Source organism: Hemiscyllium ocellatum, chromosome 7 (genome assembly GCF_020745735.1).
Source record: "Hemiscyllium ocellatum isolate sHemOce1 chromosome 7, sHemOce1.pat.X.cur, whole genome shotgun sequence".
NCBI classification, from domain to species: Eukaryota; Metazoa; Chordata; class Chondrichthyes; order Orectolobiformes; family Hemiscylliidae; genus Hemiscyllium; species Hemiscyllium ocellatum.
In genome coordinates this window covers 51,676,242-51,697,315 of record NC_083407.1, presented here as the reverse complement: position 1 = coordinate 51,697,315, position 21,074 = coordinate 51,676,242, and the positions used below count along the sequence as shown (strand labels likewise).

The 21,074-nt window shown below is 41.5% G+C and overlaps 1 protein-coding gene across 1 annotated transcript in view; it reads right to left on the bottom strand.

The window, feature by feature from the left end:
- Window positions 1-21,074, bottom strand: part of LOC132817349 (potassium voltage-gated channel subfamily H member 7-like) — a 457,758-nt gene that overhangs the window by 183,304 nt on the left and 253,380 nt on the right. Inside the window, exons 4-5 of the mRNA XM_060827757.1 lie at window positions 16,982-17,406; window positions 3,573-3,593 (exon numbers count right to left, since the gene is read on the bottom strand). Of these exons, the coding sequence (XP_060683740.1) occupies window positions 3,573-3,593; window positions 16,982-17,406 (446 nt within the window). The remainder of the gene's footprint in view (window positions 1-3,572; window positions 3,594-16,981; window positions 17,407-21,074) is intronic.

The following is a 21,074-nucleotide window of genomic DNA, read 5'->3' as shown; positions in this document are numbered from 1 at the left end:
TAGCTAATGCTACCCCACGGTATAAAAAGGGAGGTAGACAGAAACAGGGAATTACAGACCAGTGAGTCTGACATCCTTAGTGAGGAAGATGCTAGATTACCAAGGATTTCATAGCATAGCATTTAGTAAACAATGACAGAACCAGGCACAGCCAGCATGGATTTACATAAAGGAAATCATGCTTGACAAATCTACTGGAGTTCTTTGAGGATGTAAACAGTAGAGTTAATTGGGGGAGGAAGTGGATGTGGTTTATTTGGACTTTCAGAAGGCTTTTAACCAAGTCACACATAAAAGATTAATGTATAAAATTCAAGAGCATTGGCTTGGGGCTAGTGTACTGAGATTAATAGAAAGTTTTTTATGAATGGCAGGCAATAACTAGTGGTGTGCCACAGGAACTGGTACTAGGATCCGAGTCATTCACATTATATGTTAATGTTTTAGATGAGGGAACTAAATGTAATAGCTCATACATTTGCAGAAAACAAAGCTAGGTGAAGGGTGAGCAGTAAGAAGGATGCAGAATGGTTGTAGTATGATTAAGACAAGCTGAGTGAGTGGGAAAATGCAATGCTGATGCAGTATAATGTGGATAAATGTGAGGTTATCCACTTTGGTAGCAAAAATATGAATGTGGATTGCTATTTGAATGGCTGTAAATTGAGAGTGGGGAATGTTCAATGCAAACGGTGTACTGGTGCACCAGTCACTGAAAGTAAGCAGACAGATAAAGAAGGCAACCTGTTTGTTAGATATAGTGAGAGAATTTGAGTACAGGAACAAGGATGTCTTGTTGCTTTTATGCAGGGATTGACGGGGGTCACATGTGAAATAATGGGAGCAGTTTTGGTCTCCTTATCTGAGGAAGGATGTTCTTTTTATAACGGGAATGCAGTGAAGATTTTCCAGATTGATGCTTTGGATGATAGGGCTGACGTATGAGGAGAGATTGAGTCAGTTAGGATTGTATTTACTGGAGCTTAGAAGAATGAGGTGAGTTCTCCTAGAAACCTAAAAAATTCCAGCAAGACTAGACAGGTTAGATGTAGGAAGGATGTGGAAAGTTAATGGATTAGTTTATGGATAAGGAGTAAAGTTTTTTTTTGGGTGAGATGAAGAGAAGTTTCTTCACCCAAGGAATGGTGAGCCTATGACATTGTCTACTACAGAAAGTGGTTGCGGCCAAAACATCATGTTTGAAATAAGAAGGCAGGCATAGCTTTTGTGGCTAAAGGGATCAAGGGATATGGGGTGAAGGCAGGACCAAGGTATTGAACTTGATGATCAGCCATGATCATAATGAAAGATACAGCAGGCTTGAGTGGCCAAATGCCTTACTCCTGCTCCTATCGGCAATGTTTTCATGTTTCTATGTCAGTGGTAGGTCACAAGTGGGGGAGTTAGATGTAATGGTGGGGAGCAGCGTCATCAGTTAGTTGTATAGATACCCCAGAGTTTAATATGATTTTAATATCTCTAAAATTTCTTGGGTAACTATGCAGGTAAGTAAGTCAGATGTTTGTCATCTGTCCATTTCAAACTTAAAGTCTGAAAGATTTGAGCGGGATCCGAAGGAACTGGTAAATTACCCCTGAAATTTAAGTTTTGCAGTCAATTCCAGTGGAGTCAGTGCACTGGAATTTCAAGGGTGTCCAATGTGTGTGTCCAATTTGAGCTCTGAGCATCTGGAGATCTCTATTGTCTTTTCCACTACATCTGTCCACAAAAAAGTCTCACGAGCTAATAGAATAGTTGCAGAAGTTGCAAAATCCGGCAAGCAGACAATAAATGAAACACTGAAATTTCCTTCTCCACAGGAGAAGGTAACACATTTAGTTCTGATGGAAGTAACAAATGTTAGTGTCAGACTCAGTGCAGAAACATATTATCAGGGCAAAACTGGAAAAGTCAGATATTGCTTCTAAAAAAGTTAATATCACATTGGCATAGTAAACATATATTTTGAATTAAATAATTACGAAATAAAACTATGGCCCACTTGGTAGCATCATACTGCATGTTTGAAAGTAAATGTGCCAAACTGGAAACAATTGATAACATAAAAAAAATCTGCCTACATAACAAAGTACATAAAATTGGAGAGAATTTAGACATACAAGGTATACAAGTTGGGACTTGCGAAAGTTAGTCAGCATTAATAAAAGTTTTATTTAAAAATAAATAGTTGGCTAACTTTCAAGCAGTAATTCTGTGATGGTTAAAAAGAAGTGTTTCCTAACAGACAAGCAAAAGCTGTAATACAATTTAATTTAAGTGTTCCTAAAGCAATGCCGTTGTCAAACTTTCTTGTAGAGATTATAGAATCCCTACATGTGGAAACAGGCCATTTGGCCCAACAAGTCCACACCGACCCTCTGAAGAGTAACCCACCCAAACCCATTCTCCTACCATATTACTCTACATTTACTCCTGATTAATGCACTTAACCTACACATCTCTGAACACCATGAGCAATTTAGCATAGCCAATTCACCTATCCTGTATATCTTTGGACTGTGGGAGGAACTGGAGCACCCGGAGGAAACCCACGCAGACACAGGGAGAACATGCAAACTCCGCAGCCCTGAAGCTGGAATTGAACTCAGGTCCCTGGTGCTGTGAGATAGCGGTGTGAACCATTGAACCACCATGCTGCTCCTCAAACCTTTTGTCTTTGGGTGCTTTTGAACCTCAAACCTTCCAGTTAACAGCTGAACCATGCTAACCCATTACACCACAAAGACAGATGCTAGAGAAATTGAATACAGTTTTCTACATCTTTGTTTTGATCTTAGATTTTTTTTTTGCTGAGGCTAAATTAGAATTCTCAAATTTATATGCCAGTTTGCATTTTATGTTAGCAAATTCTGATTTATTCACTGTGATGGGGACAATCATCAGCAATTCGGTACAATGTTTCCCATTTTTAAATAATCATTTTAATTCCATAAGTTGTTTGTTTCCTTTGTACTGTGCAATTGGTAGAGAAAATATTAAGCATGAAATTACTTTGCAAAATAACATAAATAACCAAATTCCTTTCTTCAGTATTTTAACCATGGTGTTGACTTGTTCAGTCTAAAAAAATTGACTCATTTTCTAAAGTTATGTGTAAAGGAATTTCAAGTACTTCAAGCGATTGGATATTAATTTATTACATTGCAATCTCAGAGATACCTTAGAATATGCTAAATCTTGCCTGCAAATCTGTTTTATTTTAATTGTATAGTTATCAGAATGATTTGACGTTAGACAAATCTTTCAATTCAGCACCTTGATACCAATTTGAAATAACAATGCTTTCACATACAATCTTATTTTTTTAAATAAACTTTCATGAAGATGAATAATATTTACTCAAATCATTATAATTATTGATGAAACTATTTAGAAAAATCATAAATTCTCAAACAGCTTTAAATTAGTTAGCATTTACCTATTTGGAATTAGTTGCATGACCTTTCTGAGTTTGCAACAACAGCTAATTCTATTTCAACTAATAAGCAAGACAAATGCATTCAAGTAACACAACTTAAATAACAGCATGCAAGCTTAGTTAAAAATATTACCTTTAATATGTCGTCCGTTGTCTGTGTTGCAACATAGTGACACGTAAGAAAAAAGAAATAAGAAATGTACAAAATAATAAAATGTAAATTCAAAAAATCATTTGTTTTAGAGATTTGTATATGCAGGAGCAGTCCAGTCAATACACCAAACTCTAAGTGTAACAATCTCAGTGATTGTATCATTTTCACAATGGGGCTACAGGGCCATGGGATTTGGATTTTTCATGATACATTTTGTGCTATTTCATGGCATATACATTCCATGGGAATCTCATTATAAGTTGCGAGAAGCTTATGCAGAACATGCCTCAACACAGCATGTGAAATACTTGCTATTCAAAGATAGAGCTATAATGAGAATGGAGAGATGCTGTGAGGGCCTGACTACCTATTAAAGTGATGTAAAATTCTGGTGGCTGGTTTCAAATATATACTAAAAGGATGCAAATGAAAGGGGTAGTGTTTTACTTTTCAGTCTTTAAATCATGTTTCTAATTTATATGTGGAATCATAGCTATATTTAAAATAGTTGATACTATTTTAACACTTATTAAATAGTCAAGGAGGAAAAACTGGAATGATCTGTCAGAGGAAATGGTAGGGGCTAGTACGTTTGCAACATTTAAAATGCTTCTGGATGGGTATATGACTAGGAAGGGTTTGGAGGGATATGGGCTAGGTGCTGGCAGGTGGGACTAGATTGGATTGGGATATCTGATCACCATTGATGTGTTGGACCGAAAGGTCTGTTTCCGTGCTGTACATCTCTATGGCTCTATGACTTGAACTATTACTGCATATTAGTATGCTTTAGATTGGTGTCTAAGAACATATAGAATGATATTTAAAAATGTTTCCACCTACATGACAGTATAGTTGAGTCAGCCATTTTGCTGACAATGATACCAAATTGAAAATTATGTCCATCATCAATTGTGTGCATCATGACAAGGAATAGAATATCAAGAACTATAACACTAGTCTTGGAGACACTCAAGGATATATTTCTCACTGAATTTCCAGGATTGTCCTCTGATTACTTCTGGAGATAAGCACAAAGGTTTTAAAATGTTTTATTACAACAGGATGTATTGTATTTAAGTAGGACCTTAGGAATAATGATTCTAAGATACTTAATTAAGGGAAAAGTGAAATAAAGTAAAGCTAGAGATTAATGGAAACAGTGAAGATAATTTTTTGGCTGAGAAGCTAAGACAATGGGGACTAAATTGAATAGAACTCAAAAACAGGTAGAGCAATACAAGAATTGGAATGCAGGATTAACTCAAGCCCATTTATTAAAATGAAGACAGCTTCTTGCTGCCTATCATTTGAATGATCTCTGCATTTAGTCAGTACTGACTGAGCTGTTTAATAGTTGAAAATGTGTTGCTGGTTAAAGCACAGCAGGTTAGGCAGCATTCAAGGAATAGGAAATTTGACGTTTCGGGCATAAGCCCGTCATCAGGAATGAGGAGATTGTGCCAAGCAGGCTAAGATAAAAGGTAGGGAGGAGGGACTTGGGGGAGGGGCGATGGAGATGTGATAGGTGGAAGGAGGTCAAGGTTTTTAGATTAGATTAGATTAGATTACTTACAGTGTGGAAACAGGCCCTTCGGCCCAACAAGTCCACACCGACCCGCCGAAGCGCAACCCACCCATACCCCTACCCCTACATTTACCTCTTACCTAACACTACGGGCAATTTAGCATGGCCAATTCACCTGACCCGCACATCTTTGGACTGTGGGAGGAAACTGGAGCACCCGGACGAAACCCACGCAGACTCAGGGAGAACGTGCAAACTCCACACAGTCAGTCGCCTGAGTCGGGAATTGAACCCAGGTCTCAGGCGCTGTGAGGCAGCAGTGCTAACCACTGTGCCACCGTGCCGCCCAAGGTGAGGGTGATAGGCCGGAGTGGGGTGGGGGTGGAGAGGTCAGGAAGAAGCTTGCAGGTTAGGAGGGCGGTGCTCAGTTGAGGGAACCGACTGAGACAAGGTGGGGGGAGGGGAAATGAGGAAACTGGAGAAATCTGAGTTCATCCCTTGTGGTTGGAGGGTTCCCAGGCGGAAGATGAGGCGCTCCTCCTCCAGCTGTCGTGTTGTTATGTTCTGCCGGAGGAGGAGTCCAAGGACCTGCATGTCCTCGGTGGAGTGGGAGGGAGAGTTAAAGTGTTGAGCCACAGGGTGGTTGGGTTGGTTGGTCCGGGTGTCCCTGAGGTGTTCTCTGAAGCGTTCCGCAAGTAAGCGGCCCATCTCCCCAATATAGAGGAGGCCACATCGGGTGCAGTGGATGCAATAGATGATGTGTGTGGAGGTACAGGTGAACTTGTGGCGGATATGGAAGGATCCCTTGGGGCCTTGGAGGGAAGTGAGGGAGGAGGTGTGGGCGCAAGTTTTACATTTCCTGCGGTTGCAGGGGAAGGTGCCGGGAGTGGAGGTTGGGTTGGTGGGGGGGTGTGGACCTGATGAGGGAGTCACGGCGGGAGTGGTCTTTGCGGAACGCTGATAGGGGAGGGGAGGGAAATATATCCCTGGTGGTGGGGTCCGTTTGGAGGTGGCGGAAATGCCGGCGGATGATACGTTGTATACGGAGGTTGGTGGGGTGGTAGGTGAGAACCAGTGGGGTTCTGTCTTGGTGGCGGTTGGAGGAGCGGGGCTCAAGGGCGGAGGAGTGGGAAGTGGAGGAGATGCGGTGGAGGGCATCGTCGATCACATTTGGGGGGAATCTGCGGTCCTTGAAGAAGGAGGCCATCTGGGCTGTGCGGTGTTGGAACTGGTCCTCCTGGGAGCAGATGCGAAGGAATTGTGAATATGGGATGGAGTTTTTACAGGGGGCAGGGTGGGAGGAGGTGTAGTCCAGATAGCTGTGGGAGTCAGTCGGTTTATAGTAGATGTCTGTGTTGAGTTGGTCGCCTGAGATAGAAATGGAAAGGTCTCGGAAGGGGAGGGAGGAGTCTGAGACAGTCCAGGTGAATTTGAGGTCGGGATGGAAGGTGTTAGTAAAGTTGATGAACTGTTCAACCTCCTCGTGGGAGCACGAGGCAGCGCCGATACAGTCATCTATGTAGCGGAGGAAAAGGTGGGGGGTGGTGTCAGTGTAGTTGCGGAAGATGGACTGTTCCACATATCCTACGAAGAGACAGGCATAGCTGGGGCCCATGCGGGTGCCCATGGCAACTCCTTTAGTTTGGAGGAAGTGGGAGGATTGAAAAGAGAGGTTATTTAGGGTGAGGACCAGTTCAGTCAGTCGAAGGAGGGTGTCAGTGGAAGGGTACTGGTTGGTGCGGCGGGAAAGGAAGAAGCGGAGGGCTTTGAGTCCTTCGTGATGGGGGATGGAGGTGTACAGGAACTGGATGTCTATCGTGAAAATAAGGCTTTGGGGACCGGGGAAGCGAAAATCCTGGAGGAGGTGGAGGGCGTGGGTGGTGTCCCGAACGTAGGTGGGGAGTTCTTGGACTAAAGGGGACAGAACCTTGTGGCGGAAATGACAGCGGATGATACGGAAATGACTCCCTCGTCAGGTCCACACCCCTCACCAACCCAACCTCCACTCCCGGCACCTTCCCCTGCAACCGCAGGAAATGTAAAACTTGCGCCCACACCTCCTCCCTCACTTCCCTCCAAGGCCCCAAGGGATCCTTCCATATCCGCCACAAGTTCACCTGTACCTCCACACACATCATCTATTGCATCCGCTGCACCCGATGTGGCCTCCTCTATATTGGGGAGACGGGCCGCTTACTTGCGGAACGCTTCAGAGAACACCTCAGGGATGCCCGGACCAACCAACCCAACCACCCCGTGGCTCAACACTTTAACTCTCCCTCCCACTCCACCGAGGACATGTAGGTCCTTGGACTCCTCCACCGGCAGAACATAACAACACGACGGCTGGAAGAGGAGCGCCTCATCTTCCGCCTGGGAACCCTCCAACCACAAGGGATGAACTCAGATTTCTCCAGTTTCCTCATTTCCCCTCCCTCCACCTTGTCTCAGTCGGTTCCCTCAACTGAGCACCGCCCTCCTAACCTGCAATCTTCTTCCTGACCTCTCCACCCCCACCTCACTCCAGCCTATCAACCTCACCTTGACCTCCTTCCACCTATCACATCTCCATCGCCCCTCCCCCAAGTCCCTCCTCCCTACCTTTTATCTTAGCCTGCTTGGCACAATCTCCTCATTCCTGATGAAGGACTTATGCCCGAAACGTCGAATTTCCTATTCCTTGGACGCTGCCTAACCTGCTGTGCTTTAACCAGCAACACATTTTCAACTGTGATCTCCAGCATCTGCAGACCTCATTTTTTACCTGAGCTGTTTAATAGCTCAGCGCTTTGCTGGAGGTCAATATTCCATGACTTACAGCTTGCCCGCAATGCTTAAAACTGGCCTGTACTATTTAAAGAGGAGGTGCATTGTGGCCTGAGACTTACAATTAAAGAGAATTTGATTGAGATGGGCAAAGAGTCTTGAGTCCTCCCTTGCTCTCCCAACCTGGTTAGGTCATCAGATACAACCAGCTGCTCTGCAATTTGCATGGAGTTGAAGCAATTTTTTGATGAGTCATGATCCATAGTATCTCATGATGAGATCTGCTTATTTAACCCATCTCCATCACCATCACTAGCACTATCTCTAAACCTTATGCCGAATTGGTTTGCCCAAGTCCTGAAAGCAACTATTTCCCCTCTCGCTGGATTGAAAACCTGACATTATCTAGTACTTTGTCCTGAGGAGGTGGAATAAACCAGGAATTTTCCTTTTTCCTGTGTTCCACCTCAATGATTAAAATTCAGACTTTAATGATGTTTCCTCACCAAGTTATGTTCATGGGCAGATGTATCAAGTTAACCTGTAGATCAATCTCAATTTAGTTGAATAACCCACTCCTGTTCCTTTGTTCATATATTGCAAGTTTCACACCCATATTGCAAAGACTACATGCTCTGCCAATTCCTCCACATATGGCAGCTACATCAGCCAAATATATTACACCAGAATTGCTATAGCACTATCTTTTCTCTTGCAGAACTTTGTGATGTCAAATGAAAAGCAGCAGGAGCTGACTGGTGAGGGATTGGTGCTCCTTCATTCTCTAAACCCCATGGAGGAGATGATGCTGGCCATTACAAGAATGTTCATGCTGAGGCTGTGGCCAGAAGTTGGGTTGAAACCATTGAGGAAGATGATATCCTTGAATCTAATTCTCTTCTTCACATCTCACTTCTGCCTCAACTCATATTTCCTTTTTGTTGACAAGCTGCAGGTGATACAATCATGCACTTGTTATTTTCCATCTCTCTCTTTACTATAGTCTTACCTCTATGTCTTTTTCATTTCAGATATCCAAGGGTGCAACCTGACCAGGCAGTAGAGGAACAGTAAAAACAAAGTAATGATGAAGACACAGAACAATCACTTTAATTCACACCTGTACCAGTTCAGAAACTGACACGGATGTTTCTTAGTGGAAAATGAGAGCTGAATTTGCCTGTCATAAGATACTGAGCATAAGTGGTCTGCAACCACGGTAGGGGGCATGGATAGCTTAGTCTCAAGCACAATGAGATCACCCATAAGATTCTAGCTGCAGAAGACTTAGTGGGCAGCAGACAGAAGATGTTTGAAAATGAAATGCAAATTGAAAATTTTGTTGGAAAGCTTTCAGTCAACAACACAGAGAATTGAGGATTATGATATCACCTTGGCAAAGCCTTTTACGCATTGCCAGTGGTCAGCTAAATCCACAGATTTGTGACACCAACCATGATACAATATGACATGACTGATGATGTAGCTTCCATTGCAGAACTAGCAGGAGCCACTCAATGTTTGAGTTATGCAGAAAAGGTACAATCTACTGTCATGCAACAGCAATTTGCTGCCTGCTTGGCTGTGGATTATAATGTCTTAAAGAGGTTTTCAGGGTGCTACAGCAATCCAGCAAATGGATGGATTCTGTTGTCCAGAGAAGCTACCTCAGGGCAGTGGCAGTGGCTCCAGGCTGCATGAACCTGCTGTCTTGTCTCAGGAAAAGAAGCATTCAGCCTCCAACTCAAAGTGCTCTGGCCTTGTTCAAGGAGAGCATGCCAGCAAACGCTCCAGGCACACCTAAAAATGAGGTAGCAATCTAGTGAAGTTACAACACATTATTATGTGGATGCAAAACAGAATTGACAGCATTAAGTGGTCCAACAGATCAGATCAGAATCTGTAGTCCTATGATGTGACTCATGATGACCAAATAAATTACTAATTGAAAGAGGAAGATCCAGAAGTATTTCCATCCTCAGTGATGGGGAATCTAGTAAATCAATTTAACATACAAAAATAAACATTTGTAACTAGCTTCGGCCAGAGGTACCAAGTGGATTCCTCTTAATATCTCCAGCATCACAGAATGTAGTCTTCAGCCAATTCAATGTTGCAAAATAGGTGAATGCATTGAATACAGCAAAGCCTTTGGGCCTCATTAACATCCTGACTGCAGTTGTGTTCCAGGACTAGATCACACCCTTAGCCAAGCTGTTCTTGTAAAGCTAAAATATCAGGAAATGTGGAAAATTGCCCAAATATATCTTAACCACAAATCCAATCCAGCATGAGTCCAGTCACGATCATCAGCAAAATGAAGGGAGATGTTGTTAACAAGGTCATGAAGTAGCAGTTACTCATTGTTTACTTATCGACCAGTGTTCACCTTGGATACAGCCAGAGCCACTTGGTTTCAGACTTCATTATAGCTTTGGTCGACACATGCCAAAGCAAATACATGCAAGACATATACTGAATATTATTGCTCTTGACATCAAGGTAGCATTTGGTGAAGTGTGGCACAAATCAGCCTGAACAAAATTGAGAACAGGGAACTGTTGACGAATTTGCAGCTGGTTGAAGTCATACCTAGCTCAATGGATGTTGATTGCAATTGTTGAACACCAATCATCTCAGTTGAGGATGATATTGCAGCCGTTCTTTAGTATATGTTCCAAGAGCTAACCATTTCAACTACTCGTCCAATGACATTTTCTCCAACAAAAGGCCAGAAGAAAGGAGGTTTACTGATGACCTCACAAAGTTCATTGCCATTTGCAACTCATCAGATGCTGAAGCAATCAGTGTGCAAATACAGCAGGACCTGAGCAACATTTGGGCTTGGGCTAATAGTTGGCAAACACATGATCGTCATATAATGGCCATCTCCAATGGGAGAAAATGTAACAACATCCACTTAACATTTAATGGCAATACCTACACCCTCACCACCAATATTCTAGAGTTAGAACTGACCAGAAACTTAACTGGACTGGCCATAAAATTACCATAGCTACAAGAGCACAACTGGGAATTCTGAGGTAAGTAACTCACCTCCTGACTTCCCAAGACTTGGTCACTATTTACAAATCAGGTGTATGATGGGAGACTTCCTGCTTGCCTGGTTAATTTTTCAATCCAACAATATTAAAGAAACTCAACACCATTCAACACAAGGCAGATATTTTGGTTGGAACCTCATCTATCACCTTCAACGTTCATTCCCTTCAGCAGGGCCTTGCAGCAGCAACAGTGTGGACTGTTCATAAGATGTACTGTAGCAAGTTGTCATGGCTTCTTTGATATTACTTCCCAACCAGTTATTCTTACATCAAGGAAACACAGACAATTAATGCAATGGAAATCATTTTCAAAGAGTACTGTGGATGTACTTAAATGATATATGTTGCAGTGGTTCAGGCAGGTCACCAGAGTTTTCTCAAGGAAAATTACAGGTCTTGTCAGTGATGGTCACATGCCATGACCTAATAAAAATAATGCTCTCCTTTTTTCTATCAGTCAACCAGCCCAAATTACTGTCTCCTGTACTTATATGGGGGAGCTACAAACATGAAAAGATTACTGAAAATACCAAGCACATTGATTCAAAGCAAGAGATCATTGAGCATCGAACCTGTAAAAGGTTGATGATCCCTTTCAGTAATGATGAAATTAGGCAGGAAAATATGTTGCTAATTATGTGTTTCACTGTGCAAGTTAAGAGAGGAAATCTAGAGAGTGGAGCTGCAGAATGGTGCCATTGGCATCAAATCTGTGTGATTTATTTCAGGATCTGCTGGCTCTGCATACTTCTGCCATGGGTGCGCTGTGTGCATGCATGCAAATGCCTGTATCCAATGGCATTTTGTCCCACAATTGTGTGAAAGTTTCCGAAGCCATTTTAGAGCTCTATCAGTACCCACATAATCTGATAAGTAGTTGCTAAAGAGACTACATTCTCATTCAAAGGATTTTATGAAGGGTTATTAAGAAATAATGTTGATAGGCTGAAGGCTTTGGCATGTTAGATTGAGTCAGTGGAGGAAGATGCACCAGAAGTTATCATCGTAGTACTGTGTGTGGAGGAAGATATGGAGCTGGAAAAGCACAGCAGGTCAGGCAGCATCCGAGGAGCAGGACAGCCAACATTTCAGGCATAAGCCCTTCATTGAATGGCTTATACCTGAAACATTGACTCTCCTGCTCCTCGGATGCTGCCTGATCTGCTGCGCTATTCCAGGGCCACACTTTTCGATTCTGACTCCCCAGCATCTACAGTCCCCTCTTCCTCCCGTGGACGGAGATAGGTAATGGAATAAAGGTATATAAGGGAGGATACTGCCATGGAGGATGTAAGTTTGAAATTTGGTACTTTGCATGAATGAGAGTCTGTAAGATGTGTTGAGTTAAGAGAGCTTAAAGTACAGTGTAAGACATAAAAATTAAAAATTTCTGAGACGACTGGATAGGAAGGCTGACAAAACGCACTGTGAAATAATTGGTCTTTAAAAAAATGGGTCTTTTGTCATAGAGAAGTTTGGGTGACTTAGCAATGTTTGTTGGTGGCATATGCATCCACATTTTATGTCAATTGTGTGCCTCTCACCATACTGTTAAATGTTTCTGGGATCTGTGCCTGAAAAAGATACTAGACACTTTGCATTTGCAAAGAGGGACCTTTTTAAAGCCACCTTTCCAAAATATTTCCTGCCTGAATATAGCTTGGATTGAGCTGGCTGCATCCAAGATACATGTGTTTAAATGTGTCCAGCTAGCAATGATCCTTAAAGAAACTACTAGCAGCCAACAAATTTAAAAGAAAAATGCTTACCAGAATGTGGAGTCAAGAGGAGCCTGGAGGATCTGACTCTAAACTAATTCTGAAAGCTGACCCCTGTCAAACAAGGTTCCCCATGGGAGACTGATTAGCCAGGTTAGATCTCATGGAATACATGGAGAACTAACCATTTGGATACAGAACTGGCTCAAAAGTAGAAGGCAGAGGGTGGTGGTGGAGGGTTGTTTTTCAGATGGAGGCCTGTGACCAGTGGAGTGCCACAAGGATCGGTGCTGGGCCCTCTACTTTTTGTCATTTACATAAATGATTTGGATGTGAGCATAAGAGGTACAGTTAGTAAGTTTGCAGATGACACCAAAATTGGAGGTGTCGTGGACAGCGAAGAGGGTTACCTTTGATTACAATAGGATCTGGACCAGATAGGCCAATGGGCTGAGAAGTGGCAGATGGAGTTTAATTCAGAAAAATGCGAGGTGCTGCATTTTGGGAAAGCAAATCTTAGCAGGACTTATACACTTAATGGTAAGGTCCTAGTGACTGTTGCTGAACAAAGAGACCTTGGAGTGCAGGTACATAGCTCCTTGAAAGTAGAGTCGCAGGTAGATAGGATAGTGAAGAAGGCGTTTGATATGCTTTCCTTTATTGGTCAGAGTATTGAGTATAGGAGTTTGGAGGTCATATTGCGGCTGTACAGGACATTGGTTAGATCAATGTTGGAATATTGCGTGCAATTCTGATCTCCTTCCTATCGGAAAGATGTTGTGAAACTTGAAACGGTTCAGAAAAGACTTGAGCTATAGGGAGAGGCTGAACAGGCTGGGGCTGTTTTCCTTGGAGTGTCGGAGGCTGAGGGGTGACTTTATAGAGGTTTAAAAAATTATGAGGGGCAAGGATAGGATAAATAGACAAAGTCTTTTCTTTGGAGTTGGGGAGTCCAGAACTAGAGGGCATAGGTTTAGGGTGAGAGGGGAAAAATAATAAAAGAGACCTAACAGGCAATGTTTTCATGCAGAGGGTGGTATGTGTATGGAATGAGCTGCCAGAGGATGTGGTGGAGGCTGGTCCAATTGCAACATTTAAGAGGCATTTAGATGGGCATGTGAATAGGAAGAGTTTGGAGGGATATGGGCTGGGTGTTGGCAGGTGGGATTATTTTGGGTTGGGACACCTGGTCGGCATGGACAAGTTGGACTGAAGGGTCTGTTTCCATGCTGCACATCTCTATGACTCTATGACTCTAAATCCATCCCAATTGCTTCCTCCCCACATTGTTTCTCCGCTCCCTCAGAATATCCTCTCTCCTGGTTAATCTCTCCAATCTCCAGGCCCTGAGGGTTGTAGCCAAAAAGGAAACAAGCCTAACTTGTTCTTCCTGGATCTTTGTCTGGATACCCAATGGGCAATCCGACCCATCACCTGACAAGGTTGACAAGGTAAAAAACCCACTTTCTGGTGAGACAGGCTTCAGGTATCAGGTTTGCAAGGCTTTCAATAGCAGTAACCTGCAGTAATGTGAGTAATATTGTGGATATCTAATATTATGCAGCAGTCTTTTTGATGGGGAAACTACAGATTTTTGTGGAGTCACAGAGACTCTTTAGATCTTTAAAAATGGTGAACAGGGTCCAATTCTTTATCTGCACCCACAATTTTCACCAGCACAAGAGAAGGTCATTGGTTAGATTCCTGATGAAGGGCTTTTGCCTGAAATGTCGATTTTCCTGCTCCTTGGATGCTGCCTGACCTGGTGTGCTTTTCCAGCACCACTCTAATCTAGACATTGGTTAGATTGTTGCCAAGCCTAATAATGCAACTTCTTTCAGAACCCAGACTTCTTAAAAATATTTAATTTTATTGAAACAGATTTATAGAGGGAAGCATTACTTGATTGTTATCTTTACAAACCTTTTTCTGTGATGTGATCTATTTTATCATTGGCTCAATGCTTGCTTACATAAGATAAAGAGGTTTTCAGTGTTGGTAGCATCTCTTAATGGTTTAACGGTACTGGTTGATTGACACTTTTTTGATGTATTGCAGTAGGATTTTTTGTTAAGAAAGGTGTACGTGTTTAAGTATTTCCTTGGATGTCGTAGTTATTACAGGTTTATTTTGTTCTGCAGAGAATGTCTATTAGGTGAATGAGCATGGAATTGCTCTGATTTGGCATGGAGGTTATAAGATACCTTAGGTGTGGTAAAGGATTTGGGTATGAAAGGCCACTGGGAGTGTACAGGGAGCATACATTGGCATAAATGGCACGGATGGGAAAGTGAGGGGGAGTGAGATTGTGTGAGAAGTGTTGGCTCGTAGGTCTATTTTTAAAAACAATTGGGCCAAAGTTCTGGAGAATTGAGACATACCTTTCATCAGCCTATCATCACTCATCAGCCCTTATGTCTGCCTCTGATCTACACAATGCCATTTTATGCCTAAAGATTCCACCAATCAGGTACTTCTTTCCTAAGTGAATGTGGCATGCTGGGAATTTCCCAACTTAAACTGCCTGTCTTGATAGTGAAAATCCAGTCCAGAGTTGAGTCATCTACTGTAGCTCACCCTATATAACCTAACCATTATTTACTTTCCAACTTTACAGAGTTTCCTGTAGCTATACATATATAAATATAATATATAATTAAGAGTGATTCACCCTATATAAAGAGGTTCTATCGTAACTCATCTGACTAAATGGGTTAGTTGTCTGTGTGACACATCATGTATAAAGATGTGGTTTAAAGTGACTCATCCTGTGTAAATGGACTCCCCACAGTGATTCTCAAATGGCTACTTATAATGACTCAAAACCAATATCTGACTCATTGCACGAAAAGCCAAATCATTTCTATATAAAAATCATCTATCAGGCTCACCTCTATCCAGGGCTCATTTTTCTTTTTTTTCATATTGAGGGAGCACTAATTGTGAAAATCTTTTGGATAGTCAAATGTATTTGCCCTGTGCAAAGGGCCTGCTCTATTTTAATTATCAAAAAAGGCAGCAGTGACTCATTGGATATAATTACAGAAAATTGTTGAAGTTTCAAAGAGACATTATTGAAAATGGCAATTTTTTAATGTTGCGCATTCATGTTTCCAGAAAGCATCAGGATTTGGACACTGTAAAAAGGGATTGTGGATAGAATGATTCAAATCTCAACATCGTGTTCCACGTTCCATTCAACGCCCCGCACCTCTGCCCTCAAACCCCACCCCACCAACCACAACAAGGACAGAATCCCCCTGGTCCACACCTTCTACCCCATCAACTTCCGCATAAACTGCATCATCCACCAACAATTCTGCCACCTTCAAATGGACCCCTCCATGAGGGATATATTTCCCTCCCCACCCCTATCTGCTTTCCGCAAAGACCATTCCCTTGGTGACTACCTGGTCAGGTCCACTCCCCCCCAACAACCCACTGTCCCCTCCTGGCACCTTCCCCTGCCACCACAGGAATTGCAAAACCTGCGCCCACACTACCTCCCTCACCTCCATCCATGGCCCCAAAGGAGCCTTCCACATCCATCAAAGTTTCACCTGCACATCCACCAATGTCATTTATTGTATCCGTTGCTCCCTATGCTGTCTCCTCTACATTGGGGAGAATGGACGCCTTCTTGCAGAGTGCTTCCCGCACTTCCGTGACACCCGCACCAATCAACCCCACCGCCCCATGGCTGAACATTTCAACTCCCCCTCCCACTCTGCAGAGGACATGCAGGTCCTGTGCCACTTCCACCGCCACTCCCTCACCACCCGACACCTGGAGGAAGAACACCTCATCATCTGCCTTGCAACCCTTCAATCCCAGGACATCAATGTGGACTTCACCAGTTTCCTCATTTCCCCTCTCCCCACCTTACCCCAGTTCCAACCTTCCAGCTCAGCACCTTCCTGATGACCTGTCCCACCTGTCAATCTTCCTTCCCACCTTTCCCCTCCACCTTCATCTCCGACATATCACCTTTACCCCTACCTATATCCATCTATTGCACTCCCAGCTACCTTCTCCCCAGTTCCCCTCTCCCATTTATCTCTCCACCCCGAAGCACCCAGTCTCATTCCAGATGAAGGGCTCTTGCCCAAAACATCAATTTTCTTGCTCCTCGGATGCTGCTTGATCTGCTGTGCTTTTCCAGCGCCACTCTAATCTTGACTCTAATCTCCAGCATCTGCACTCCTCATTTTCACCTATAATTTTTACTAATGTGATAAGTTTCTCAAGTAGTAATATGGCAAAACTTAAACTCACAGAAAGCATGCTTTGTAAAAAAAACAAGATGCTTACCTTCACTTGCATGTCGATCCCTAAAGATAATCCTAGAATTTACATGGTATCCTTCAATATCGTGAACCGAAGAAGCTCTCCTCATACTGCACACACTTTCTCTTGACTGACTGTATGTTAGACCAGAGGTAGACTGCAACGTATCTGGATTCAATCCATCCCAGTGTCGTTTTGGTGAAGAATGATCCAGTGGTCCTGGCAAATTTACAAATGGAGGAGAGCTACCTGGTTCTGTCAATGCTTTTGTTTCTTCAAATTCTGAAGGGCCACAACTTTCACTTGTGGGGGATTTCAAGTCTTTCATGGCCAAAGAATCATCGCTTACTTGAGAAGGTTCCACCACAACCACATCAGGGTCCTCTTGGGGAAGTGATTGTTTGCTGGATGCAAGAAGTCTTATTGCAGGCAGCTTTAGTCTGAAAAATCTTCCTCGGCCTACAGTAAATGAAATAAATGAACATGAACAAGCAACACTAATCATTTGTTTACTCAATACTGAAATAACCAATAAGAACAGCATATAGAAAATAAAAGCCGACATTGGCAATAACTTACAAATTCTCTCCATCTGCTGCTACATTTAAAATGGAAATCTCTGTTCCTTGATGAGGAAGATTAACTTGACATGTTCATTACTTATACTTTAAATAATGCCTAAACTATAAAATCTGATCAATTTTGAATTTATTCATAAATGATTATTTGGTAAGCCAAGAAAGGAATTCAAGAGTTTTGCACATATCAATTAATGTTTTAGAACAAGAAGAGCAATTTGTTTTTAGACTGCATTTTCCAGTATATGTAATTATGTCATAATTGTTTGAGCAAAGAAAATGATTGAAGAAAGGAAGAAATCACAGAGGTAAATAAATTAAGAAAATGGCAGAGCTTACATCATGTAATGCACAAGATATTACAGTTGTATAGGAATGATTGTTTGGTGTATTCTTGTCTGCCAATTTTTATTTTTGCTAATAAAACTGGTGACAAGGAAGTAAAAAAACATGTGTTAAACTGACAATAAAAATTTATAAGGAAACATAATGTAGAATTCAAATACTCCATCATATAACATATACTTGTGATGTATTCACAAATACAGCTCGAGTTGAGATTCTGCACTTGGCGATACTGGCATTCTATTTAATTTCACACTTTCATCTTGGGCTTTGTGAGAGTCTAACCATTTTGATGACTGATTAGTCACGTTTGTCAGCCTCTTGATGAAGTAGTGAGCCAACAGGAAGCTGAGCATTTTTTTTGCTGCTGATCACTGTGCTCATAATATTCTGAATTATCATTTTTCAGAATGAAAGAAGTGTACTTACAGACTAGGAAAACACCTCAGATTCTAATACTGCCATCTTTCATCATTCAGAGGTTTCCTTTGACAACTGTTGTTACACATGATGTGGGTTGACTGTGTTTAACTAAAATTGAATACTTGGTGCCCTTGGATATTTTTGATTTTTGCAACCACAGTAATTTAGTAGCTATTGGTATTCCCAGTTTTCTAGGAAATTTGTACTATTTCTCTAAGTCTCTGGTTCCTATCAAACAGCTGGACTTTTGCTGGATATTTATACAATTAATATACCAGAACATGTTTTTTTTGACGCATTACATAAAAACACAAGAATATGAGTAGTAAGTGCAGAAATGGGCTGTTTGGCTTCTAGAGCCTAATCTGTTACTCAACAAGATAATGCAAGGTCTGCTACCCAACTCCTATTTTGTGCTTGCTCATCATAATCCTCAACACATTGAGATTTCAGAAATCTATCTATCTAATCTTCAAATACTTTCAGTGATCTAGCCTCCACAAGTCTGTAGTACAGAATTCCAAACAGTCACTACCCTCAAGGAGGAGGAATTCTTTCACATCTCTGTTTTAAATGAGTGCTGTCTTATTCGGTAACTACGTCCCTCAGCTTGAGACTCCTCCACTCATGGAAAACATCTTCCCAACATTTACTGTCAAGCCTCCTTAGCATCTTGAATGTTTCCTTAAGGTTACCCCTCATTTTTCTAAAATTCTAATAGAAAATGACCTTAGTAGGTTTTGATAATTCAACTCAGGAATCAGTCTTGTAAATCTCTTTTGAATTGTAATCAATGCCAGAATGTTTTATAAATAAGGACTAAAACTGCACAGAGTACTCCTGATGTAGCTTCACTAATACCCCGTACTGTCCCAACAATATTTTGCTATTTTTAGACTCAAACACTCTAGCAATACAGGACAAAATGCTATTTGCATTGAAGTACTTGCACTTGTGTACCAACTTTTGTGGTTTGTGTGCAAGAGCACACAAATCTCCTTCTGTGCTGCAATGTTATGGACTCTTCCTCTCCATTTAGATAAGTCTGCCTCTTGATTCTGCCTCCCAAATTGAATGACCTCACACTTTCTGGCATCAAACTCCATCTGCCAAGTATTTTTCCCTCTGCTCAACCTATCTATATCCCCTTGCAGACTTCTTCTGTCCTCATCACCATTTTTAAAATGATTTTTGTTTTATCAACAAATCTGGATGTACCCTCTCCTCCAGTTCCTCAACATAGTTGAAATAATTGAGACCCTAAGAATAATCCTTCTGGCATTTCACTAGCATTTTCCAATCTGCTGCACCCTCCTGACATCCAGAAAGTTTGGGAAATTTTTCATCCAATGCTTCCACTATCTCTACAATCACGTCCTTTAAAACCTTTGGATGCAGGCCATCAGGTCCTGGTCACTTGTTTGCCTTCTGTCCCATTGGTTTGTTAAATACTTTATTCCTTATGATAGAGACTGCAAAAACATGCTTCTTTCCATTAGCACCTTGTATTCCAAATGTTTGCAAACTGTTCTCCACAGAGGACCAACACAAAATTAGGTTTAAATTAGCTACCTTTTTTCTGTTCCCCATTATTAAATCCTGGTTACAACCTCCAAGTACCATACTTGCCTCAGCTACTCTCCATTTTGTTAACTCATACAAACTGTTGCTATTTATTTGTATCTCCTTTCTCAATTTATTTTCAGAACCAATGTTTTCCCCCCTTAGTAGTTTTTTTGGCATTTGCTGTTAGTTCCTAAAATTTCCCAATTCTCTGGTTTATCACTCATTTTCACCAGCTTGTACATCTTTGTTTTTCTTCTGTTGAATATTCCTGTTCACCATTTATTACCTCATTGTGTCTTGTACTGTGTCTATTAAAAGGTTTGGTCTTGAGAATTAGTACCAAATATTATAAACCTAAAGTCAACCTATGTTTCCCTTGGTTATAATTTCTCCACTGAGGGTGTAAGAACACAAATCATCCCTGTAGTGAAATATGTGAAATCTGATAACGTTGCCAACATCAGCACAATCCACAGGGAATCTTAAACCAACATGTACTGAAGAAATTCTAAAGATGATTTATATCTGACTACATCCTAGAAGCCAGTTTTATTCAGTGACAATTCAGAATAATATAAAATGTCAAGGTCAGAAGTAAGATGTGATTCATTTTTAATGTGAAAAAGTTATTTCAGAATATTGAAAAGGTAACAACCTTCTGAAAAGCTGTCAGTGCACAGTGTTTACCTCTAAGTACTTAACAAGCAGTATGTGTCTCATTAAAATATTAAAAGTTTCACAAGGCTGTAGCCCAGAGGAAAATATAACCAAAATACTATATGCAATACGCTTAAAATCTGAATTATAACATTATGCTTTATTAAACCCTTGCTAATTGTTCAATATTTGTATTTTATTACTTTATTAATTTTGGTTTGGAGCTGTGAACCAGGAACTTTGCGTTAAAGATTACTTTTGGACTATGGGTAATAGCTTGTGTTATAAGGAAAACAGACCAAGCAAGCTTTTGTGTGTTCAGAAGGCCAGGCCTAGAAGTTAACTACCACGTGTCTTCCAGAAGTTAATTAGAGGTTTGTTCCTGATCAAAAGGCTCTGTAAATGCTTCAATAATGAGAAGAATATTATGTTGAAATAGATAGCAGAAATTGGCTATTAATGAGGTCAGTAATTGGAAATTGGTTCCAGCAAGTCTGGAAAAGACCTTATGCTCAAGCAGATAATAGATATTGAGTGGTAACTGGGAC